General features: G+C 34.9%; 1 protein-coding gene and 1 long non-coding RNA gene across 2 annotated transcripts in view; both read right to left on the minus strand.

The window, feature by feature from the left end:
* COG5 (component of oligomeric golgi complex 5) overlaps positions 1 to 23,308 on the minus strand; it is a 186,631-nt gene that overhangs the window by 84,817 nt on the left and 78,506 nt on the right. The window contains exon 7 of the mRNA XM_080582393.1: positions 22,642 to 22,772. Coding sequence (XP_080438519.1) covers positions 22,642 to 22,772 — 131 coding nt within the window. The remainder of the gene's footprint in view (positions 1 to 22,641; positions 22,773 to 23,308) is intronic.
* Positions 362 to 22,635, minus strand: LOC308190779. The gene is made up of 2 exons (XR_013947492.1): positions 1,819 to 22,635; positions 362 to 532 (listed from the first exon to the last, which is right to left on the minus strand). It is a non-coding gene; the product is annotated as an uncharacterized lncRNA (long non-coding RNA).

Here is a 23,308-nt window from a genome sequence, read left to right on the forward strand (position 1 = left end):
ATAAACCATTTCCTATTAAACTGAATAATAGCTGGTGTCAAAAAAATTACCCTGGTGAGATTCAAAAAGAAAAAACATACATTTCTCAGATTTTTTTTCCCTCTTCTCTACACAGTTAGTGTAATAAACACTTTGTCTTTCCAAAGTATATAGAGAAAGGAAATCCACAGCATATACATGACCATTTGTTTCTGTGCCTCTGATAGCTTATCTTGGATTCAGATGAATCAGAAATAAGCTAAAAATATTGGTTATCATGGGAAAAAAAATGCATAATACAGTCTTTCATGTTTTAGCATTTCAGAGTAAGAGCCAGAAATAGTACTCCTCCCACACTCAAAAATTTGAAAATATGCAAAAATTCCCATGTGCAACTTTATTATCTATTATTGAAGTGGAAAAGTGACAACATTGGCAAAATTTTGCCATTTTTGGTAATAAAGTAGGAAAGCAAATGAATTGGCTTCAGTCCTGATTTTTCTAGTGAACAGCTGGGAAGGAGGAGGCAAACAGCAGCATCCCAAAAGCCAAACTGAAAAAGATGAGGCACAGATTGAGAAAAGGTAAGAAGAGTGCCCAATTCTTTTTGGCTTGATATAAAGCAGGCAAAACAAATCAAAAATAAATAACTGAATCTGTAACCTATTAATAACAACCTTTAGTGGTTATAGCATATATTTATCTCTTAGTTTAGGTGAACACAAATAGAAATGCAGAAAAACAGCATTATCTTACCATCATATTACCTCCATCTATGCACAAACTATATACGAGTCTTTAAAACTTTCTCATTCCACCTAATATTCAGTTTTCTATCTTACAAACTAAGTCAATGGCTGGCTTTGCACTTTCTTTACATTAGATTCAGGCATTTGTATATAGACAAAAAGGAAAAACGTTCCCACAGTGAGGAAGTAAAAATCCAGCTGGAGTACCTGATCTGTCTGAACTATTCCTGAGTATATAAAAATGGATGTGGAGTTACATGCACCCGTCTAACAGAGATATACTGTAAATTAGCAGTTAATGTTCAAAATCTTCACATGAAACATACATTTTTTAAAAAACTAATTTACTAAAAATATGTAAATAAATTATCTCAATAATCCCATATCGATATATAAACTTTATAGAAATTATTCTAAAATAAAGTATGTTAAGGCAAAATTAATTGTGTGATTCAGTTGAACTCGGGAAATATCCAATTGGCCATAACCAAAGAAACTTTAATATAGACTGAAATATTTCAAAAAATTACATAACCAATACGATATGAAAATATTTACAGTTTATCTGGCAATTAAATAGGATAGCAATTTTAAATATCTGTCTACTAAAGGCACATACTAAATGGCAAATTCAGTATTAGTCTGGGACTGTTTTCTTATACCTAGACTCAGAGGACTTGGATTTTATACTTCAGTTAATGAACATCTTTTTCCCCCCGCTGAGTAAGTTGCCCCAGTTGGCAACACACCTGTTTACAGCTATTATCAAAAACATAGTTAAAGCTACATTTGTATAACTAACAAAACATGCATACTGTAAAAAAATAAGGTTTTAAAAATATTTAAATGTTGCTGTCGTATCTATGTTAATTAAGAAATTGATTATTTAAAAATAGTATATTATTATGATTCTATTATGTATTCTACCAAACAAATACTGCTTCCCCACTAGTTCCTGTGGCCAGCTGTATCCTCAACGCCTTCCCCTCTGACACCAGGGGCTATCTGTGGAACAGCACCAAGCAGTAACACAATACAGGATCCTGCAGGATCAATACTCCCCAGTATTTCTACCGACTCCGTGTCTGACCTTCAGCAGCAATTCATCCGGATCTCTGTTTGACCATCTCTAAAACAACAGTTAAAGATTTCTGCAGTCTCCAGGGTATTTTGCAGGATTACTACCTGTACCACAGATATCCTGAAATAAAAGCTAGACACACAGAGGAAAAGTTATTAAAGTTCCGGCTTCTTTTGTACTGCTTGATCATTCCCTTCTCTGGGATGCTGGCACCTTTGTTTTCTGGAGCCGAGGTAGTTGGGATATGAGAGAAATGCATAATTTTAGAACTGTTTGTTTTGGTGTCATTCTTTCTAACAAAGACCATCTATTATATTAACAAGGCATTTTCAAGCTATATTATTATTATTATCATCATCATCATTATGTGGAGGTACATATATATCAATGCTATTACTTTTCCTCTGATTGTCTTGACCAAATATGACCTTATTCCAGCACCTTTACAAAAATAAATCTTTGGTGATGTTTATAAAATATTTCATGGGGCTTAGTACTTTATAAAATAAAAAAAACATCTTTTTCTTTTTCTTTAAGTAAAAGTTTTCAAAGGATGAAAACAAGTTTTAGGTGCAAGCATAAAGAAAAGAAGCATTTCCATTTGGATGTAAGATTCAAGCGATTTTGTTTCCTTAAGCCAAATTCAAGCAAGAAACTGTAATGCTCAAAACAGTGCAGTAAATTCTCATGCTTTTAGCTCTAAACAGAGAAAAAAATGTACTGATTATAAGATCAAATAGGCTGCTCACAAGCATAGCTGGCAACACATCATGTCACTACGTGGCATTCTGGAGCCCTGCTGCCAGTCAGCAAACACCTTGCTCCATTAATCATTATCACATCACAGTGGCCAAGTTCAAGAGAAGACAAAGCAGCTTTTCCCATAAAATTAATGTAATTGAGCAGGGTTGTATACGAGATTTATGAAATACACATGGTTTAAATACACAGGGGGACAGTACATGGAGGATGCAGGAAGAGAAGCAGGATACTCAAAGTGTCAACTAGAGGAGATGCTGCTGGCTCTTCCGAGAGTTAAGATCCAAGCGATGTCAGCCCCTTCCTTCGTGAGGCTGAGCACCCGACTGGTACATCACTTAGCTGACTCTGCTATCTCAATTTCCCTGGGGAAGATGATGACAACAATGAAACTTAGCTATCAGAAAGAGGCAGCAAGAACACACTCAATAAATGCTTTAAACTGAACATTCACTCTCCCTCTCTGTCTTCCACATCGTATTTGTTGTCCCTGTGTATTTAAACTGTTTTTTTCTGAGTCTATATATAACCCCCCAAACTGCATTAATTCTCCTAGAAAAAAAAAGCTTTTCTTTCTCTGCACGATCATTGTGTACTTTTCCTGAATGTATCCACAACAGGCAGCAGTTCTCTCTCCATACAGTAGTTCCATATACTAATTCCAATGACATTGCTCACAGTTACAAGGCTGGATTAAGAGAAGTAACTTAAAGTCCTATCACAAAATCAAAAGTTATGCGCTTTAATCCTTGGAAACCAAAATTTGCCTGTTTTTCCACTGGGGAGCCTGCCATAACTATATTTGCTATAACCATAAATTATGTTTATCTATACCTCCAGCTACTTTCCACACCTTCCTTGCCTTCTCTCTCTCCCCTAGTTCATTCTTAGTAAATAGTCAACTAACCAGACAAAAACAACAACTTCTAATTATTTCAGAAAAAAATAAAAGTAAGTGAAAACACAAGATTAATTCTCCAGTCTTTCCTTATTTACCAAGGAACATTTCTTGGAAGGTAATAAATTCTAAAGAGAATGCACAATGAAATATTTCAGAAGGCCATGTAACAACTGTGGTTCCTGGAAAAGTGGTGAATTCATCTTACCAAAAAGTAGGATTTCATCTTACTCTTCCACCGAACTGTTTGCAAGGGCATATTTCACCCTGTCAGCTCCTTGACATGCTGACGTCTGGATCATGGCCCTGATTACGGCACATCTTGAGGCTAAAATGCTGTAGCTGAAAAAACTGCAGAGGTCAGATAAGGTGATCTAAGTCTTTCCTGACCTGGACCTATTTCACTGTCATAAATAAATTGAACCATTTGAATTGTTCTATTAGCACCGATTACTGGAAATTAAGTGCAAATCAAATAATTCTGGTCTGGAAAAAACAATCTTTAAGATGACCTAAGAGTATTCCTCTGAAGTTGCATATAGCCAAATAAGTACACAGTTGTTTTTTTTTTTTCAACTTCTCTCACACTATTATTTTTTGGCAGAATTCTAGAGGGGAAGCTTTACACAAAAACATCAGTGGTTGAACCAACTCAAAATAGTCCATTTAATAGCATGGTCAACCACAGCCCATTAAAAGGTTTGCTACCGAAAAGTGCTTCTGCACAGTTTTACACTGTTTGCACTTTGGGCTTTTTTGGGGGGTGGAAATACGTGGGATATTCATAAACCTCTAACAGTTATTACCAGAAATAATAAACATTTCATTAGCAGTTCCTGACTCCAGTAAAAAAGTATCAGACCAATTGAGACAAGTTCTGAATATATTTAAAACACAAGAGGTATACTTCTTATTGTAGGACTTAGGACAAACTATGGCAAGGATTCCTATGACTTGAGAAAGCCGTATTCCTGTATCTATTCCCACTTGCCCTACTGACTTGTCCTGTTTCTCTAAGGAGGTGATGAATCCTTGTTCACTATCCTTGTTTGCTAATGAAGCACATAAGGCAGCACTGAAGAAATTATGGTGTCTTATTGCTCATTTGAACTTTGCTTGTTAAATCATTACATCAGGGAGAAGCTAGTGTCTGTTTACATATAAAAAATCTCAAGGACAATATAAATATTCTTTAAGCCTCTAAGGGACTAAAGTACGATCTGATAATGTAAAAATAAATCCTAAAATACACTGGCTTCTTCTCCAGACATAAGTGTTGCAGGGTCCTATGCATTCATTCCAAATTGGCAATAAGAATTCAAAGAATAACTCTAATCCTGATCCAGTCTGATAAACTGGATCAGTTTCTCTAACATCAGCCTCCGTGGACATCCATGTAAGGCACCATCCTTCACTCTGCCATGATGATAATTGAACAATTCTTGTATTAAAGGACCGTGCTTTAGCTCAAGCATCAGCAAAGTGCTGAATTTCAACAGTAGGCAGTAAGATGACTCTCCAAGGAGATGCAATGTAAACATAGATTTATACCCCACAAATGCATGTTTTTCATTAAGAAAAGCTGAAAACAGCATCTTCAACGCTCAGCCTTGTTTCTACTGCATGCTTTAAGTCTTAGCATTGCACTTAGAAGCGGTCAAGAGGGTACAAAAAAAAGCTGGACCTCAAGCCAATAAAAATGCATTTGTTCAGTCAGACCCATTCTTTTATATGGCTACAGACAAAAGGAGTATGTATTTTTTTTACACTTATTCAAGGTCAGATAGTCCTTCCTAACAGAAACAACCACACTGTACAGATCTTTAACACTTGCAGAAGTTTCTGACTGCAAAGCTTGAAATGGTTGGGTTCAAGCTAATGTTCAGAACTAAACTAAAACCAGGTTGTACCTACACTAATTCTCTCGTAATTCCTCACAACTCCTCTGAACTTTGTGGAATTGTTCTGACATCTAATATGATATCCCTTTTATTAAAACTCTAGATCAGAGACTTTATACAACATTCCTTGGGGAAAAATACTGCTAAAGGAAGAGCATAATTTTATCCAGGTGTAGCTCACTTGCTTTTTAAAGGAAAAAAGAGAGGCAAGAAAACTTGTACTAAAAGGACATGACTTTTTTCAGGGACCTGTATTAATATAAACCCAAATAGGGACAATCAGGTTCCAATGGACTTCTGGAAGGGAAACATTTGGACTAATAATAGCTCTTTCCTGTACCAATGTCATTTGGATAAACAGCGTGACCACTTATGTCATCCAGTAACACCGAACCAAGGGTAACTGTAGCAGTCAGCGAGTGAGGATGAATTGTGTAGATATTCATTAGTTGAACTGCCTTTAATACTTATTTTTCATGAGAATAAATTTGTTCAGAAGAAACCTGTTTGAGGACTCAAGATTTCTCTGTTTATCTTATTATGACTGTTATTTATGAAAGAGAACCTATTGCGAACGATGTACAGAGTATTACTATTAGTATTAAATTCCTAAGCTTGAAAAATATAACAAAATTACTGCATTACTCAGCAAAACTGTAATCTACACTCACTTAAGCAATAACCAAAAGACATCTTTCATTGACCTGCTGATGCCATGTATGCCAGCCAAGTCTTAGCATTATGGTAATATTAAAGCGTGACAAAGATTTTCATTTTTTAAATGATGCTATTGTCAAAATATTGTTACTTTAGTTACTAAGTTGTATAATAAGTTACTAAAGTGAAAGTAATTCACCTTCTAACAAAATCCATTACTTTTCTCCAATCTAGCAAGTTCTTCAGAGATTTTTCAGACTTTTAATGGAATTACTGTGTGTAAATGACATACATTAAAAATCTTGAAATTTACATTTTAAATGTCATTGTTTCAGAGATGTTCTGTACTAACAACTTTATAGGTCCTAATGTTAATAATTAACAAATTTTCCTCACTGTTAAGTTGTGACTGTTGTATGAAAGTCTCACAATTTGCTTACTGATCTGAAAGTCTCTGTTCAACAATTTTTGTATGATCTGGCTGGAAAACAATAGAACAAAACCAAAAAGAAACAAATTAAAAAACACCATTTCTATATTTACAGAAGAGGACAGTTTTTACAAAATTGTACTACGTACTAACATAAATATTCCTTTACGTTTTCCTGGGACCACTGAGGAACCTTAACTAGCACATGCTTCTAACCTCACCAACTAGAAGTTCAAAATTTCAGAACTATTCTAAATCTGCAACAGCAATTTAGTCTTATTCTGCCTGCTGATAGTGGCATTCAGAGATGTCATTTGATTTAATTACACTGAATATAAGTTTACTTTTACACCAGGTAACTATTTAATGGGTTTTGTGTGATATTCCTGATCAGGTTAAAGGTACATTACATCAGTATTCTGCCTCCACTAATAGATTGATAAATAATAATTACGGAACCACTTTCAGTCAAAAGTTTTCCATCGGGACTCTTTTCTATCAAAAATACATATGCAAAAAGGTGATGCTTTTTGAAATGAGGCTTTGATTTTAAAAAATAGTCTTTTTCATGAAAGAATTAGCAAATATTCAATTTCAAAATATTAATATCCATTTTTAGTGTTGACAGAATATGAACATAGAAATTTAAAAATCAAAATCAGCATTTTATCTGAAGGAAACGTGTTTGTCTTCAAATTCTTTTCCCTCTTTTAAAGTCTCATTTCAAAGGACTTCTCACTACTTAATATGATCTTGCTTTAAAATTACAAGTTTCCCTGTTGTCAAGAATCTGAACAATCCAGACATCTAAAGGAACTCTGGCCAATTTTGTCAAGAAATTCACCCCCCAAAGCACAATCTACTAAACTACAGTAAATCAAGATTATCAGAAATAATGAAATAAATTGAAGATGCATAAGTGTTGGGCAGTTTCATAAAAACTGGAAAGTCTAACAGATGTCAATTTCTTCTGTTAACAGTCACTGTTTTAGGTAATTACATATATTTTATTGGTTCAACTTAACTGACTTCTAAACTAAATAACCTCATGGTATCTTCAATTTTTCTTCTTATGACATTTTTGTTGTTTTTTTTTTAATACTCCTAAACTTTCTTGTGCTCTTTTCTGAAACACTTCTGAGACAGCAATTAGTCCAGTTTAGAGTATTCTGAACATAGCTGTATTCCCAATTTATATAATTACATGAGTATCTTCTACATATCTTCCTTGGCAAAGCAGATGTATTTTCCACAGCATCTTCTGCAGCGAGTCAGAAGGAATAAAAGAAAGCACCTTCTCAGCAACATCTCTGATGTTTTTAATTATTCTCTTGACCAGTAGGACCAGTAGCATTTGGTTTTGTGTTAGCTTTGTGCTTATGATAACTTTTAGGAATGTCTTGCTGCTTATCTTGTCTTTAAATAACCACTCTTAAAATCTTCAACCTCCATTATTTCTAGCACATTTCTCCCTGTTAATATATATAAATTCTGTAGGGATACACACACTCTAAAAATACAAAGTTACAATTAGAAGGAAGTCAGCTTTCTAAAACAGTTCAACAGAGTCATAGCTATAAGTGGAGATAAATTTGGCTATCATGTGCTCAAGAAACTGACTGTTCAGATGCAAAGATTTCAAAGTCAAAGATTCAAACTCTTCTGGAAAAAAAAGGAAACTGAAAGCCCAAAGAAAACACTACCAGTTGCCCACCCCCTTTTTGCAGGGACTGTGAGCAAAGATCCATTCACAAATGTTGACCTGTGTGATTAGTAAGAAAGAAAAAACAAACACAACAGTAAACGTGACTTGAAGAAGTCAGGGCTTATAGCACCTTACAAGAAGATGAGAATCATTATACAGCAACTGCTGACCTAGTCCATCACCCAGTCTTCAAAGTGGTGACCTGCAGTAAGCAAATCCACAAAAGCTATAATGAATCATGGCTACGTCTCCATGAGATAATGTAAAGCTCTTCTAGAATTCATACTTTCACATCCAGTTTAAGGATTGGTCAGAAACTGTATTTAAACTCCAAATATGTGAATTAAAAAAAAAAGTTTCACAGCAGGTTATGTTAGTTCCATATTGGCATCTTATTTAGCTGTCAGAGAACTAACCACAGTAGCCCACAAAAATGTCTGTTCTCACTTCTTAACTGGATGTGCCCTACTATGTACAAAAGTACGACAAGAATGAGTAGGATAATATGCTTACTAGTTAGTACACAGCCCAGGCTTACCATAAATGCTTTAATTTATTACAGAGGAATTCTGCTATATATTTACAGCTGGTGTCTAATACACTTTAGAAAATGTATTCCAACTTTAGCATTGTCTACAACTTATCTAATCCATCTAATCCATCTGATTTACAGGAGTTGTAAATACGTAAGTATTAATTCTGTTCTTAAAATAGCTGTCAGCAGCGGGGGCTGAAGAAAGAGAAGAGAGCTCACTGATTCATTGCAAAATGTAATAAGGTGTATTCTACTATTGTTCTCCATGAATGATATAGGTTGTAAATGTTTTCATTATCCAAGCTGTAGTACTTTAAGAATAGAACTTACATTTAGTGATTGCAAGTTTATTAATTAAAGTATGCTTCACTAATTACGTCCAGAAAGTACGTTAATTGCCAATTTACCTGAGCAAATTCCCAGAAGCTTGAGTTGAAATCCAAACAAGACATTAAGGAGTTTAAAGTTCTCGTATAACGAAGTCATTAGCACTAGCACTATTCTGAAATTAGCATCTTGTACGTTACATTTCTGTTCCCCAAAACTAGACCATCAAATAGCACTGTAGTACTGTATAGTCTTATTGCCACAAAGTAATAACTTATTTACATTTGACTGCACAGTTAAATTACCTTTTGATATGCACAAGGAAATTTTAATATGGTGCTAAATAATAGCTGAGATGGCTTTGTCAGAACCAAATCATGCCAAACCAAAGTAATTTATTTCTGTGACAGAGTAATGTACCTTTGAATAGGAGATAGATAACACATTTTGATTTGAAGCACAGATGACACTACTTTACGTGACTTTCTCATAAGCAAAACAAGAAAACATGGTATATATTGAATTGCCATAAGATGGACGTAAAGAATTGGGTTACGATTATAAAGACTAGTGATAGGCACTGTATTAGTGTTTTTAATTAAAGAGGGTTGTTGCTTTTTTTTTGAAATGTGTGCCCTAAAACCAGAGATCTCATGTTGATGTGAGTGGAATTTACATTCCATATGCCTCTTTGAATATAAAAACATAAAGAATTGGGTGGGATAGCCCTACTGAAAGAGTAGCTATATGATTCACTTCAAAACTGAAAGGGTTTTAAAAGATCTCCCAATGTCTTTGGACATTGTTTTAAAAGGGTTTTAAAGGTTTTCCCAACGTCTGTTCTAACTGAGGTACTATTCAACATTCTCTCTTATGGACCTAAAACCAGCAGGAGTTTATTAAAATATGCATATGACAATAAGACATGATGACATGCAACTTCTCAAGCTGGACAAGCTTAGAATTCAAAAAGCACAAACACCATAATCTGTTTAAATGAAACGTTATAATAAGGCGTATGGAATGTGAATCCCTCTCACATCAACATGAGACCTCTCTGGTTTGGGGATGCACATTTCAAAAAAATATGTCTTTAATTAAAGACATTAATACAGTGCCTATCACTAGTCATTATAATTATAACTCGCGGAAAACAAACAAACAAACAAACAAACCTCTCAACATTACTTGCTGACTACTACAATACATCTAGTGCTCCAATCCAAGTTTCACATGCGATACTACTGCCTAACGGGATGCCTTGTGGACGTGACATACGTTTGATCTTGCCCAGAACTTGCAGAGCAATAGTATGAATACTACTTGGTGGCCAAGATTTTTATTGACTCATACTTCATATAGAATTACAGTACGAAAGAGCTCTACAAAATGGAAGGAGACTGGAAATGGAGAACCTGAACTCTAAATGGAAACAGAAATTAGCTTTGCCAGCACTCCTCTGAATTCTCAGTAACAAAGTAAAATGTTTCCATATATATAAAGGATTGATAGGGATTGTTAACAAAGATTCTTGACTAAAGTGGCATTAGGGAAAACTACTACAATCACAACTTCTTTCCTCATCTATTATTAAAATTCAGCTACCATCCCCCTTGTATTTTCCCTTGTTCAAAAGATACATAAACTGTGAATTTAACTAACATGAAATATAAATAAGGCTACAACGTGTTATAGAAAACAAAGATGCAAACACCCCTCATAGAAACTGAAGTGCATAATACCATTACACAAGAAAACATCACAGTGTTTTAGAACAGTTAGTACTTATACCTGGGGCACAGAGTATTTACTAGTTGAATTTCCAAGGAAAAAAAAGGGAAGTAATAGCTTGTTCATAAAAATTGTATATAGATACAATAGAAATAGTCTTTGAAGAAGGAATTTAGTGTGCAAGAGTAATTAGAACCAGGCACAGTTATATGTCAAGATGCAGGATTAAGTTCCCTGCCCCATATAGGTACTGGGTTCCCTACCCACAAGGTACTTTGAGTGGAGGGAAAAAAAAAATCAGTTGTAGACTACAGAACTAATCTAAGAACTACATTTTAGTTAAAGCAAGTAACCTAACTTTTATTTTTTTTTAAGTTCTTATCATTTATTTTAGAATTAGAAGAAAAAATCTCCAAACAGAAGTAAAACCTATGCTAAAACTTTTCTTAAAAAAAAAAACAAAGATGTTCTATAAAATCACGAGACTTCCAAACAGAAAAGAGTAATTCCAGATTGTGTATAGAAGTGGTTGTAAGCAAACTTGCATTTTAAGATAATATGCATTAGAAATCATCTTTCAGATGTTTACATGCCGGACCATTATTCTCATGACATACTTCATTTTACCAGCAGCTTTGGTGTGTCGAGCACCTCAGACCAAAGACTATTTACATGGCTACAATGTGGTTTCTTGCACAGAACTTTTCAAATTCAAGAGTGGTCAATCTTGATGAGTTTACTTATCAAGCCCTTGCTTTAGAATGTAATTCACATCTTAAAATAGTTATTCTGCTTCACACCTTCACACCATTCAGCTTCTAATGAATTAAATCTATGTCCAGCACCCCATAGGTCAGATTACACGAGCACGAGGCTTCTTAGCTCACCGTAAAAGTCTATGAATTCATTGATTTTATGATTGCTTTATAACCTGCACTGAAGCAACTTAAACTTCACACGGCGATGCTTTCCCATTACTCAGTACAGGAAAACACTGTCAAGACTGTCTCCAGGAAGAATGCTACTTGGTATTAAGAACAATCTTTGATCGTGAGGCAGGTTCAGTTTAATTCTAAGGTGTGGTGGAAGTGTTGATGCCTGGGTAAATTAAAGGGAGTGTATTTTCCAAATGTATAGAAGAATGGCCTGTAACAACCCAGCAATTGAAAAGTCTTCAATATGTGTAAAGTTTGCTTGTATTTACTTGTACAGGATTTTGTACAGCAAATTCCTAGTTAACATTTAAAAGGGGATAAAATAAGAGTCATGTAGAAAGGAGAACAAAATGGAAAAAGCCTCATGCATTAACTTCTTAGGCAGAAAAAAATCTACACCAAAAAGTAAGTGAGTAACATTAACTTCATACTAAGCACTTCTTTTGAGCTTCTTTTGGGTGATACTCACGTGCTTCAGGAACATGATTTGCAATATGTAGTTAAAAAAAAAAAAAAAAGACTGTAATAATAATAAATACTGACCTAGATCTGAATGCAGGAAAATCCTTCATAACAAAAAACAAGGTGACTTAGGATTTCCTCAAATAAGCCAGTGCTTACATCCCAGTAATTGCAAGGATAGCAACCATAAGCAGTAATAGCCAAATCTTTTACAATACTGATTGCTTATTGCAAGACAACTGATTTTTTTTGGACAAGAAATCAATAGGATTTCAGAACAACAGTCTCAGGGGAACAGTAAAACCTGCAGTGCAGGAGAACATATGGCACCCTCCCATCCTCCTCACTGGTAACTCCTACTCCTGCACACATTCCTCCCCATATGCATATACATTTTAACTTTGCTCACATACAGCGCTAGAAGAGGGAGGGGGAACGACTAAGAGCACACTCCTTTCCCCCTCCTGGAGGGAAAGAGTTACAAAAAATACCCACCCTCTGAGTTCTGGAGAGGGAAGATGTGTCAGCATCCAATAACCTTTGCTACATGTACACTTCGCAAGCAAGGAGAACAGAACGAAAATATCAACATGCTGTCCATCTCGCTTGCAGCGTGGGCACACACTCCCATGCTTACATTCCTCGAGCCTAATAGAGGCAGCAGCAGTAGTGTGCACGCTTCGGCATGGTTCAGCAACCAGACTACAAGGGATATACTTTGGCATGAACTAATTTTAGCTCGATTAAAGAAAATACTATCATTGCCATCTTTGCAGCTATTTTATCTCTATTACGCTATAGTGATGCTCCCTAAAATGTGGGTTTCTATAACGTATGCTCACATACTTACCGATTAGCACTGTGTTCCCAACAGTATTCACCAAGGAACTCATCGTTCATTGCTGGGTTATAAAGCCTTTTATTTTGAAAAGCAAGCCATATATGGGGCAAAACTCTATCTTGGAAAATGAATCCAGTGGACCTGCAAAAATCTGCATGTTTGGATCTCTGGCATGAACACTCTTCAAAAATTCCGGTGCTTTCGCTTTTCCTGCAGTTCTGGCATGTTCGCCCAGCAGGAATGCTGGATCTGTCTCAGGATTTAAGTTACTGTTTATTCAAGTAATTGCTCAAACAATCTTCACCTTCTTGTACATTAAAAATGCCATATTTTATTAAAAAGCTTATATTTGGTAACAAAGTTGGTACAAAAACTCTTCAACGTCCATTTTATGAAAGCTTGAAATTTTTTTTTTATATAACTGGGTGTAGCGTAGAAACATAAGATACAGATTTAGCTTCAACAGTTTCATAAAATATCGCAAATGTATAAGCTCCTATCAAGCCCAAAAAGCAAAGCAAAAATATCTCCCTTTTTTGTTGTTTTTATAACATAGACCTTCCTTTTATACCACTCATTGCAGCTGTCTTTTTTTTTTTTTTTAATTCAGACTAGCAAACATAAAGCAGTACCTTGTCAGAAGAAAAACAACAAAGGAAAAAAATGACAGCTTAGATAGTGATGGATTCTCTGGGAAAGGCATTAAAAGAGATCATGGCACAAAAATATTTGGAAAATCAGACAGTTTTCAGTTAATAAAAGCTTTTGATAAAAGCAGATTTGTAAATTACTGTAAGGACTAAACTATTTTCAGTTAAATATCTAGAGCAGACATGTTTGTAGCACAGTTAATGTTTCCTTAGGTTAATTCTACCTGTTCCAAAGGAATTTTAAGAGAGAAATTAAAAAAAAAAATCCCAATTAGGTATTAGAATTTCAGCTAAAATACTAAACACTTGCATTACCGTACACATCACATTAATATTACATGAATTATTGAAGACTTATTAAATATGCATGTCTCTATCCAAGCAGATTTTTCCCCGAAACCCCAGTCTCCAGCTTTCTGCTATTTTCAATATTTGCTTATTACCCTCTGCCTCATATCAACTAATTACAAATTCCTTACACCACAATGTACTACCTGCTAGAGAGAAAAGGGAAAAAGGGAAGGTTGCTTCCTGCCTCATTTGCTATTCACAGCATCCTACTGGGGATGTCTGCTTTGCAGTTTGATGAGAGCTACTCTGTGCAACACGTGTCCAGCAGACGTATAACTAATTGCCAAGAGCACTAACAGCCGATCTACCAGAAACATCCCTCTGCCAAGCCACCCAAACCCATAAGCCCACACCTCTCCCAGTGGGGCACAGGGGACACTAACTGCGTTGTTAGCCAAGGAGGAGGCAGTTTCTGGTTCTGCCAGGCTTGCCTGAATCCCAGGATGATTAACGGGAACATCTCAGAGAGAAACAGAGCTCTCAGGTGGTAGGTGGTGGGTACAGCTGGGGTCTCAGTCTGGAAATCAATAGAGGTACCCTAGGAAAGTGGTCAGTGTGAGGGGACATGGCCTCGTCATCTGAATTTGAGTGCTTCTGAAGGCATTCTGAGGTCTTATAATATAGTAGTATAATGGAAGCAGCTGGACAGACGAAGATAGAGTGGTGGCATGCCCTGTTCCTGAATATGTATGTGACTAGGTACTGTGATAGAAGCTGCTGCCATTGCCATCACCCCAGTGGAGCTAGTCAAGCAACCCAAATCTAGGAAACAATGATTCTGGTTTAATACGATATGAAGGAAGAAAAACAATGCAGGGGAGGGAAGAGGGGAAAAAAAAATCTCTAACCTGGACCTAATTAAATATGAAGTTTTTTTTGAAGCCGTAACCTAAACTGTAGAACTGTAGTCCCCAATATGTTGTGACAAAGTAACTCACAAAAAAGGAAACTTGTGGGTTTTTTTTGCATCAGATATTGGTGCGAACATTTTACTGGCACTTCCTAACTTCAATATCTGGTGCAAAATCATCTTTTAACCTTATAAAAGCCAAACCTGACACTGAATATTGAACAAGAAATGGATGTGGAGTCAATTGCAGACGAGGTTGCTGCACAGCTACGTTGCTGCTTAACAGTTAGGGATCTTGGAAGGAAAGCTCGGAGCAAGAGTTACTGATTGGGAAGTAACACTGATGGAAGGTGAGGGGCCCTTCAATGACTAATTAGCTATAGCCTCTTTTCCTCCCTCTCACACCCAGAAACTTTCTGCTGGACATAAATTAAAGAATTAAAATTTAGTTCCATTTTAATATGCTTATTCTACTTTCACTGCACTAGATTTGGAAAGATGAACAATTACTGCTACAGACAGTACTGTGTTACAAAATAGAGGCTTCCAAGGTCTATCTAAAAATAAATAAACATTATTTTCAGTGTGAAAAAAAAGAATTTCATGAAAAAAGGCCTCTTAAAAGGGGCCACTGCTGCCTAATTGTTAAGGCATAGAAACTTGCTAACACAAATATTTTGTTAAGAAGCTTCCAACTTCCTCTCATTAGAACTACTCTGTATTTGCATACCTGCAGAATGAGATTTGCTAATACCTGCTTAAGCCAAGTACTACACTTTGTGAAGAATTTTCTAAAAGAGGATGCAAAAGTGCTAACCAGAACCATCAATAAAAGCACTAATAAAATCAAATAAAAATTATTAATCAATATTCAGAAAGAAATGTGACAGTGTCCTTTGCACATTTGCAACAGTAAATTATATTCCAATATCCAAATAACATTCTTATGTGAAAATCCTTGTATTTTCAAAATATTGTTATTAAACTTGCCCATATGTTCAGATAACTACAGCCCATGTGAGTCTTCTATTTAATGGTAGCTAAAAATAATCTTGTAATATGGATATTAGAGAAAGTTATTATTTGAACATTAGTACAATGTAACCCCATTCACAGACCAAAAAACTGTTGTACTGAAAAGAACTTATTCTGAGTTAACATGCTACTTACTTGTTTGTACTTATTTAACTTACTTGCACTTGCTTGTTTCCTTGTTTCTTTTTTTTTTTGCCTTCCAGTACCACACTAATTCCTGAGTACAGAATGTTTTAAAGATCAAGAATCTGCAATGTTATAACAAATGAAAATAGCTCAAGTACTGAGCAGTCCTACATTATCGACATTCCTGAGGCCTCAGGTTTGAGGCACTTAGAATCCCAGTCGTTTGTTAACAAGGCCTCCATATTTCCCCTCTACATAAATGTTGGAGTCACATATCTATTCGTCCCAAACCAAGAGGTATCTTTTAAATCTTCTTAATGTTCTTACACTCAAAGCACCACTTCTCTGATTTAGCTACATGACCTGTTAAGAAAGAAATGTCAAGCATCTAATAAAACAAGTACTACTACAGCTAGCATGTTTCCTTGTCTTTCTTGGATTATCACCTTTAGTCATATCCACCTATACAACATGGTATGCATTTTGCCAAGGTCTTGCTGATCTTTTCGTTCTGGCTGCAGGAAGTTCTTGCTTGTGTTGTACAAATTGTTCCAATGAGAAAACATACCTCTACAGGGAAACACGGTGAGATGAAGCAACGGCTGAAGATTAAATTAGAGATGACCTACTAGGAACGTTTTTTTTGGTTGGGAAACATTTGAAGAGGTATTAACAAACAAGAATAATACGCAGTTTCTATTTTCCTGTGGATTTTGAAATACCTTTTCTACCTGTCTAGTAAAACAACACCTGAGTAATTATACACAGAAATGACTTAAAGTAATATTTTTATTATTATTATTGCTACTACTCCTAAAACACATTTTAATATGAGTTTTGGGAATATTCCACTTTTCTTTTTTATGCACATTTTTAGCCCTCACATGCAGAGGTTGCAAGCCGCAAAATAAAAGTGAACTATATTGAAGCCAGACATTCATTTTAGCTATTCCAAAATTCAAAACATTCTATCATCTGTTCCTATGGAAACTGAAAGGATATTCTAGGTTATATCAGTATCAGCCGATTATGTTGCAGAGAAATCTCTGGTTTATTTTAATCCATAGTTCAGAAACATAAATTCATACTTAGTGTTTAGCTTGGTGATTTTGACTTTCTGAAACACGGTCAACACTTCAGTTCCATTAGATTATACTTTAAGATAAAATGAACTCTTTTTAGTCCAAAATAGTAAATGGAAAATTTTCACAAGGTTTGGTTAATCCCCATGAAGTCTACCATTTGAAAGTAGAATATAACTAATATACACTTAGAAGATATTTTTTGGTTGTTAGATGAGCCATACATTGCTATATCAGATTTTAACAGAATAGTTTAAGGAAGAACTAATTTAGATTTATTGAAAACTCCTTCAGTAGTACCATGCACCAGATGGCCAGATGAAGGAATTTGATTTAGCAAGTTAACAAGATCATGAAAACCATAACCATAATATTGAAGACGAAAAATAAAATTGAATAATGCAACATGACTACTCTGTGACAAAGTAGCTTAAAGGTTAGAATAAAGTAAAGATACATAAAGTGAAAATCCCCTATATGCATACAGAACTATTGTAAAAGAAAAAACTACATGACATATTGAAATAAGTCTTCTCTGTCTATATTAGAATTACATAAAGTAACTAAAATGGGTGGCTAACGTGAATTAAAAATAAAAAAAAAAAAGCTGCGGATCTCATCCTCTGTCTTCACTAAGCACAACTTGATGATTTAAAGTTAACATTAAGTATAGCTACCACCCTCACCCTATGCCAAAAGTAGCACACAGGTCCAAAATTTCCTTTTTACAGATAATCTTCTTACTCTAGATTCAAGTAACTGACTTCAAAATGAATAACCAAAAATGCCTTCCATTTCTATACCGTATTGTAGTCAATCACTTTATTATGGAAACTAGACTGAGACAGCTTTTTCATCAGGATCTCCTCCAGGGAATCAAGAGTGTGGAATAATAAGGAAGCATAACAGCTACTGCCTGAAGTGTACTATACTGGTTACATTTTTGACAGTGACAAGGTTAAATTCCAACTTCAAGCTTTCAAAGTAGAAATAAATGTCAGAACAACAGCAACAGAAAAGCAATGACTGCTCTTCAACTTCAAAAAAAATGCATACTCTGTGTAGCATTTCAACTCCAGTTTTCCCAGACTTTTAATGAGGGTATCCTACAGAATATGGATACAAAGAAGACCAGTCGTGTGCCAAATTGGAGTTCTTTTCTCATATTTTTCTACTTTATTTACTATTATAATGATCATTTAGTACTTATCCATACAATTAAATGCATATTTAAATTAATTTCCATTTGCCTTCTGAAGTATATGAGGGCTTATATTTTTTAGAAGGTATGTCAAAATGTGGTAGCTTATACGAAAACCGCAGCAAAGGACAGGCCAAAACATCTGGAAGTCCAGCTTTTTCTTTCGACTAGCGCAGCACATCAGTGTGTGCAATACAATACATCCTAAGCTAAGTGAACTGAAGCTAAAAACAAAGAAGCCCACTACACAACTGTGGGGCAGCCTAAGTGTCACTCTACTGTGACATTACACTTTGTTTTATGGTTAAGCATTTCTCCACAGGGCTGACAACTATAGACAGCATATTCATACACTTGCACAGACCATTTCATTATACAACATTCAAATCTGAAGATGACACTAAAACTAGCAAAAATTAGCAAGCCTACTTACATCAAAGGAAAATGTTAAAATACAAGCTAATGAAGAAAGATGTTTCAATAAAACATGCAGTCTTATTAAAGTATGCAAGATTCATAATTAGAAATTCAATTCAATATCCCAACATCTTGAGCACCTCCGAGTGCATTTGTATGTCTGGAACATGCTGCCACAGGACGTGCCATGTATTGTTTAAGGTCCTTGACACCAGATTAAATGCTGGTCTATGAAGGACTTAAAATTAATTTCACCAATCTTGCTGTAACATAGCAAATTGTACAACATAAGCACTCAGCTCAGAGGACCCTGAAATGAAACAAATTGTGCAACTTCTTGATGATTACCTCCAGAAAAATGGTCAATTATGCACATACTTTTCCCTGCAATCCCTTGAGGATAATGAAGAACACCTATTGTTAGAAATCCTTGACATGAGATTAACTGCTGGTCCGCACAGGATATCAGATTAATGTCACCAATCTTGCTGTTACACTGCAAGATGTACTACAGAAGCACCTATCTTAGAGGACCCCGGTCAGAGATAAATTGAGCAACTTCTTCTAGATCATCACCTCCAGAAAAATGGTTAATTATGCAGATACTTCATCCTCCAATAGCTTGTTCTCAGGTGTTGAATAGCATTAGTCAAGAACAGTTATAAATATGCATCTAATTAATAATTTTTTAATGTTGAAAAAAATATGCTGTAGTTGTCCCAAAGACAATATATCTTGGAGGAGGGGCTTCTTTTATGAAAAAGAAGGCAAAACAAAACAAATCACAACCCAGTGAGTTACAATATGAAAATTCAAAATGCCCCCAAATATGCTCAGTGTGACAACATTTTAAAGATGAAAGTAAGTGTGTCCAGATTGTATTGTTTATATGTTTATCGTGTGTATAAAAATCCAGCATTTGAGTATCTTGCAGACGTAAATTTTGGGATTTTTTTGTTTGTTTGTTTTGTTTTCTTCCCTCTTCCCTATTCTGTGAGATTATAATTAATAAAGTTATTCGTTTGGAAAAAAAAATAAATCTATGTATTAAAGAATACTGCAGACAATTTAACGTTCATTTGGACAATGAACAGTTATTAAGCTCTAACTTATTCTTTTGCTTTCTCTAACATGATCAGGAAACTTTACTACAAGACCACCAGAAAATTTCATTATCAATGACTTTAACTCTCTCCAGATCCATGCTAGGTAGGAAAATAAATCTGCCCACACCTTAATGGGAACAGGTCAACAAACATCACATAATTTATCCAAAAGTTTCCTCACAAAAGACAGTCAGTCATCCATTGATCAATCCAGGAAACAAAGAAGAAAATTTTTTAGTATCTGTGGCCAAAGATACAGAACCTGTCAGTATCACACAGAGGGACAAATTGTGTTTAAGGTGCATAATTAAGGAATTACAAGTTCTACTCTCATCTCCGTATCGTGTCTTGTTTGACCTAAATAGATATTTTATATTTTAGTCAACCTTCAGTGATACCGTAGTCCTCATCCTCCATATCCTAACAAATTAACAAAGTTTATATTGGTAAAGTCAAAAGGACAAGCATAGTTTTCTAACCCATTTCACACATACCAGTACATACATGCAAAAATTCATCTTTCTTCCTCAGAGGAGACCCATAACTGTGGCTAAAGCAGTGAGCCTAGCTCAGAACTAGTGCTATATCTTCACTGGAGTACAAATGGTGGAGATAGAAATGTACGCCTCTTCTGCACACACACGACCAGGCTCCTAATGGCTCTAACACTATCATCACCTGATGGAACTATGTTTGGGCACCCCTGGCTGTAAGATGAAAAGTCTCACATTAAGTATGAAAATAGAAAGGATTTGAAGTGTGAGCTAACCTGCAAAGAAAACTTTCTTAGTAAGTATAGCAGCCACATAACGTAGAGACTAATCCATTGTATTATTTACACAGAAGATGAAAACACAAGTGAAAACTAAAACTACAATCGCAGATACATATATCAAATAACCGAAGAAACACCTAGACAAAACACAGATGCACTATTCTCAATTGTACAGACTTGGCTCTCACAACAGAAATTAGCAGGAAGGCTGCCTATCTAAGGAATTCTGTGCTGCAAAACACAGAAGAAAAGATGAAGATCCTAGGACCTCTTATGGGAAATCTCAGGGCTTGGAAGGTATAAATGTAAATCACCTTGCCAATAAACACACAGCTACAATAATAAGAATCAAAGACAAATAATAAGAATCAAAGACACATTATCTGCTAGCCATATTTCAAATTCTAGGTTTATTGGGCAATGTCTGAATGCATACTTTATAAAGCACATTATTTTTGCAACATTTGATCTGCTCATCATATCCAACAACAAATCTGTGAAGCATACCCCAACATCACTTCATGAAAATATCCACTCCTGATATGACTAAGCGCTAATAATGTTCTTCCAAACAATCTTCCAAACAATCTTTCATGCTGGAAACAGGCCCCTGGCTAAAGCACAACAGGCATATACTTTAATAACCTCTTGATTACCTGGATACAGCCTGGAACACCTAATAAATCTGTCAATTTTTCAAGTGGAGTGGGATTGATTTCCCCAGGGTTTCTTTGTCAGTTCCGTTTTAGTACTTAATATGAAGAGAAAATTATCAGAGAAGGTCAAATCTGACATGAAAAACTAGAAGGTGTAGACACTGATGAAGACTTTTGCTACATCTAAAATAAATGTCTACTTGCTTCTTCTCAGGCCCTATCTTCATTCAGTCTTTATTTAACATAGCATATGCTTTATAGTTTGTAACAAGCCCAATCACAGCTCAGCAACATGCTCAAATAGCCAGGAGTTTCAACATTTGGATAGTAATTAAATAAAAAAGATTGTTTTTTTTCTTGTCATTTTGCTATCAAAATTAGTCAATGATGTTTACCACAATTACGAATTCTTACTTCTGAAAATTACTTAAAATGAGGTCTAAATAGACATTTGAGACATACCAATCATTTTAATCCTCAATTATCTAATGAAGCCAAATTAATTAAGAGATTTTCCATTCTGTTTATATTCCATTTTCATGTCACCCTTCAATACTATAAACATATGCTATACTGTCTTACAATGAAGTTTAGCCGTCGGTTACAAACAGCATATAAATGTCTTGCTCTAATCCTCTTTGTTCTCTCATTAAAAAACAAATTTGCTAGGAACTTGTGCTAGATTTCTCCTTTTACTGCAGAAATGGAGCTTTAAAGTATGCTTTTTTTACAGAATACTAATAAAAATATAGACAAAAGAACAAATTTTAAAAAGGCAAGAGAACAGCACAAATGATACTACAAACAGTTAAATAATATACTTGGCCAGGTTATTAAAAATGTAGATAATTACATTTAGTATGGATGAAAGTAATTATGCATATTCATTTTGATATTCCCTATAGTGAATACCTACCTTGAAGTTTAGAATGTTCTTTAAAGTTTTAATGGTTAATCCTTTAAATCATTTTATTATATAATTGCACAGATAAAAAGTAGAATTTTTTTTACAGTTTAAAGAAACTACATTCTTCTGATTTATCTATAAAGCATGGCAATATTATCAATGTAGTATAGTGTGCTTAATGCAAAATCCTATCAATTACCAGGCTTTTATCACATTGTTTAGAATTAAACTCTTCACATCTGCACATACTTTCTCACAAATTTTCAGGGTCAGATTCTGCAAAATTTTTATTCTTGTAAATAACTGTATTACACAAAGCTATTTTTGTCAATTTCTTTGGATGTTGATAGATGTGTAAGACTTTCTCTTGCAAGTAAGGTGTTGTTTTTTTCATGTTTAATCCCTATTAGACAATGATACACCAAAGGAAATCAGTCTCAGAGCACTTTCTAAAATTCACTTTTGAAAGGAAGTAAACAAGAACATGTATTTTACCTGAGTCTCCACACCTTGCTCAAGCAACCGTTTAGCCTGATTTTCCACCTCAAGCCGAGCTCTTCCAATAAAAAGCAGGTCATTTTCAATTACTTCTATTCCAGAGAGATCTATCCCTTGAGAAAGGTAATCTATAAAAGCAACAAAATATTGATAAGCATGACCTATGATAATGGAACATTTTAAACAAACATTTAGAAGTTACAGTTAGCTCCAAGGAACATTTTGACAACAGAGTATGCCAAAGCAATGAATTATTCAGAAAAACCGAAAACAAAAAGACTAACTAAAATCAAAAGACTAAAAGACTCCAGAAAACATGGATATTACATACATTAAATTTACCTCTCTAGACCTAGACACTTCGAAAGAGGTGTGAGTTCAAGGAATTCCAGAATCTCAGTGCATAAAGGGGTAAGAAGTCACAGCCTCGTCCCAGAGGATTAACTCTGTAAATGAACTTCTCTAACCAGGTGTTTGAATAAGCATAGTTTGCTCCTGAAATCCTCTATGTATTATAAGTTTATGTATTTAAATTATGCTCCATGTATACAAATTACAATTACAAACATTAGGGATCAAATACAAAAAGAAAAACAGCAAGAGAAGAAAACATTTTCAATAGCAAAACCATATTTGTTTTCATAATAGAAACCACCCCACCACC

This window comes from Anser brachyrhynchus (genome assembly GCF_964034855.1).
Source record: "Anser brachyrhynchus genome assembly, chromosome: 1".
In the NCBI taxonomy this organism is placed as follows: domain Eukaryota; kingdom Metazoa; phylum Chordata; class Aves; order Anseriformes; family Anatidae; genus Anser; species Anser brachyrhynchus.